General features: G+C 43.1%; 1 protein-coding gene across 1 annotated transcript; it reads left to right on the top strand.

The window, feature by feature from the left end:
- Window positions 1–1,323: 1,323 nt before the first annotated feature.
- LOC149116734 (uncharacterized) lies at window positions 1,324–1,881 on the top strand. The gene has a single exon (XM_089280160.1). The coding sequence runs from the start codon at window positions 1,324–1,326 to the stop codon at window positions 1,879–1,881; it is 558 nt and encodes a 185-aa protein (XP_089136286.1).
- The last annotated feature ends 1,563 nt before the right edge of the window (window positions 1,882–3,444 follow it).

Here is a 3,444-nt window from a genome sequence, read left to right as displayed (position 1 = left end):
GCACGAAAAATGTCAATTTTGGCTTCATATCTCTTAATTGCCTGAGAAATACAGTTTCAACTACTACAAGCCATAAAGACTTAAGAGCCACTCTCCCTAACCGAAGCGTAAGGGGCAGCACAAGCTGGAGAAAATGGACCCCTTAATATTTCGCCCAGAGATAACCTATTGTATGCTAGGAATCGTGATATAAGTTTTGGGTTCTAGAGTTTTTACATTTTTTTAGAGAATTACGAAAAACCCTCCACAACCCGTAAAGGCGAAAAATCAATGAAATGAGGTCAAATTTCATCATCAAAAAATGGAAGCCGCGTGAAGACGCATAGCAAATTATGGTTTTCCTTAGTTTATAATTTTATTTAGGAAGTATTGCTCAGCAGTTTTGATGATATTTGAGACACAATTGTAATTCCGAATTGCTGGAGACCAAGCTAAGAGAATCGGAATTTCTAGACTTTGATAAATCAAAAATTCCATACGGTTTTCAAGCGTCTCACAACACACTCGGTATTAGGTAGAATTCTTTTTAAGTTCAATTCTAGCAAGTAAAAGAGCTGTTTTTGAACGTGATATAATTTTTTTCCGGGCAAAGGTTATTTCTGAGGCGAGCGATCTCATGCAAGTTGACCCAATTTGACTTTTTGTAGAGATTTTGTTTACTCAGGAAATGCAAACAATTCGACTAGCCTTACCTCAATTTAACTCGCCCATGGACGGTCCTAAGCCCGGCTGAGAAAGGAGGAAGGTTGCGCGTACGGTTAGCACTCCTACCCCGTAAAAGATATGCTGCTACAGAAACACGAATGAATCGACAAACTCCACAAGCTCTGGGAGAACAAGGCCTTTCCTCGCGAAGGTGCATGACGAGTTGCAGGGAAAACCAAAAGGAACCTGCAACGCTGACTACCCTTCTGTCGACCAGGCAAACCTTAAATATCGGAACTTGGAAGATCAGAGCAATGTTTGAGTCAGGGAAGACAGCCCAGGTAGGTATAAAAATGCACAATTACAACCTTGTTGTGCTGGGACTTTGTGAGACCAGGTGGAAGCAGTCCGGACAACTGCGACTGACAACAGGAGAGATGGTGTTGTATTCTGGAGATCAAGAGAGCAATGCTCCCCATACGGAGGGTGTAGCACTTTCTACTGCCGAGAGAGGCACAAAAAGCCCTTATTTTATGGGAAACAAGAGGACCAAGGTTCATCACAGCATCCTTTTGCCGAACAAGGGCAGCAAAGAAAGAAGCGCAGAAACAATACGCTAAAGTGAACAGAGAAGTACGGAAAAATATCAGAACAGATAAGAGGAACTTTGTGGATAGAATGACACAGGAAGAAGAGGAGGCGCCAGCAAGTGGGAACATGAAACAGCTTTATGACAAAACCAAGAAGCTTGCAGGAAAGTTTGGACGAACAGAACGTCCTGTCAAAGATAAGAACGGAAGTGTCTTGATGGGTGCGGATGAGCAGCGAAGTAGATGGGCAGAACACTTTGAGGAGCTTCTTAACAGACCAGCTCCAGCAAATACACCAGACATTCCCGTCGCAGCGGAAGACCTGCCAATTGATTGTGGTAAGCCCACTAGGGAAGAAATCAGGAAGGCCATCAAACAACTGAACAATGGCAAGGCAGCAGGCACAGATGAGATTCCAGCGAAACGACTCAAGGTAGATCCAGAATTGCTTGCTGAGATGTTCTATGGATTGTTCGAGAAAATCTGGGAAGAAGAAGAAATGCCTTCAGAATCGAAGGAAGGACTCCTGATTAAGATCCCCAAGAAAGGAAACCTTGGCCTGTGTTCAACTTATAGAGAGATCACACTCCTGTCTGTGCCAGGCAAAGTACTGAACAGCGATAGCCTAGACAAGGAGACATTATAGAAGCTGCTCCGACCTTATGGTGTACCCATGAAGTTTGTCAATCTGATTCGGAACTCTTATGAGGGTTTGTCTTGCAGAGTGGTTCACGAGGGACAACTGACAGAGGAATTTGAGTTTAAGACCGGGGTGAGGCAGGGATGCCTGCTGTTGCCCTTTCTGTTTATCCCGGCTATAGATTGGATCATGAGAGTAGTCCCAAACCAGAAGAGAAACGGGATCCAGTAGACCTTGTGGTCGCAGTTGTTAGCTTCTAAGATATAGTTCATAGATGCATGATACCCTGACATAACTTAAACACTGGATTGATCTCTTTGATGTCGACGTGATTCGTAGCTTTGCGCTTAGTAACATTTGGCACACATCTGAATGTGCGCAAAGATAAATACTCAAAAATAAGAAACCCTTTATCTGCAGGAATAGCTGGACCGCCGAAGATCATAATGTTTTAAATTGTGCATATCCGTTTATTAGAGCCGCAAGCTACCTGGCCTGCTGTCAGTAAGGCATTAGTCAATTCCAGCAGTGGCCATCCCCGCTGGGCAACCAAAGGACATTTGCTCACGTTGTCAGTCCCGGTAGTGGGGCATCCGTAATTTTATCGCGGCCCAGGGGCTGGGCATTTCCGTACCCCGGGGCCACCCACGGGCATTCGATGCACGTGTTTAAGAAAGTGCCATGGATGAGTTCATCGGGAAAAACGAGGTGTTCGTCGAACCATCGCTTGTTCATCAGGCACTAGAGAAACTTGCAGATGTTTTTAAAGGTATGTTTTCTCAATTTTAGATATTTCTTCATTACTTGTAAGCATATGAATATAAGCGAAAAGGTGAACTATATTTTGTTTATCACAAAACAATCACTAACGTGAACACGACTATTTCGCATTTCGCATTCAAAACTAGCCTAGCATTTTTGAAATTCATGAAAGTGGAGTTAACATACTTAAGGTTTCGAATTTAAATGATGCGATCTTCAAGACAGATTCTGCGAGCTTAAAATGCAATGCATTATCGTTTAAAATGTCTTGATTCTTCGCAGAAAAAGTACCTCCAAATACAGGCACCTATCATCGCTCGCGGCTGGGGGCACGTCTGCCGCAACCCAACTATCCTCTAGCAAACTGTTAAAAACAAATATAAAGAAATAAATATAATCAGAAAAAACTAACAGGTACGGTTGTCCTTGAAGTCTTACCGTTGCACTAAAATACTGAACAGTTAACCGTTTTATTCACTTATTGATTAAAATACTGCGGAGGTGTTGGAAGGCGACAATCTCGGGTGCGGAGCATTTGCCCTCTTTCTTCGTCCCCACCCCGGGGCATTTAGACAGCTTATGTGTCCCCACCCCGGGGAATTTCCCATTTTTTGAAAAAAAATTTTAATGCCTTAGGGTTAGCCCGGGGGGGATGGGCACTGCTCGAATTGACTGATACATAACGCTTCGTGTTGCTTGGCAAAAGTGACAAACTTACTCTATGAAAATAAAGGCCTTATTCCATTTGTTTCGTTCTTTCATTTTGCTAATCTGAAATTTATGTTACATAGGCTTAACATGTTCTTT

The sequence above is a fragment of the Orbicella faveolata genome, unplaced genomic scaffold (assembly GCF_042242905.1).
Source record: "Orbicella faveolata isolate gen_17 unplaced genomic scaffold, um_ofav_v1 contig_12, whole genome shotgun sequence".
Lineage (NCBI taxonomy): Eukaryota > Metazoa > Cnidaria > Anthozoa > Scleractinia > Merulinidae > Orbicella > Orbicella faveolata.
Note: the sequence above shows the minus strand (reverse complement) of the source record. Positions and strands in the feature narration are given on the sequence as shown.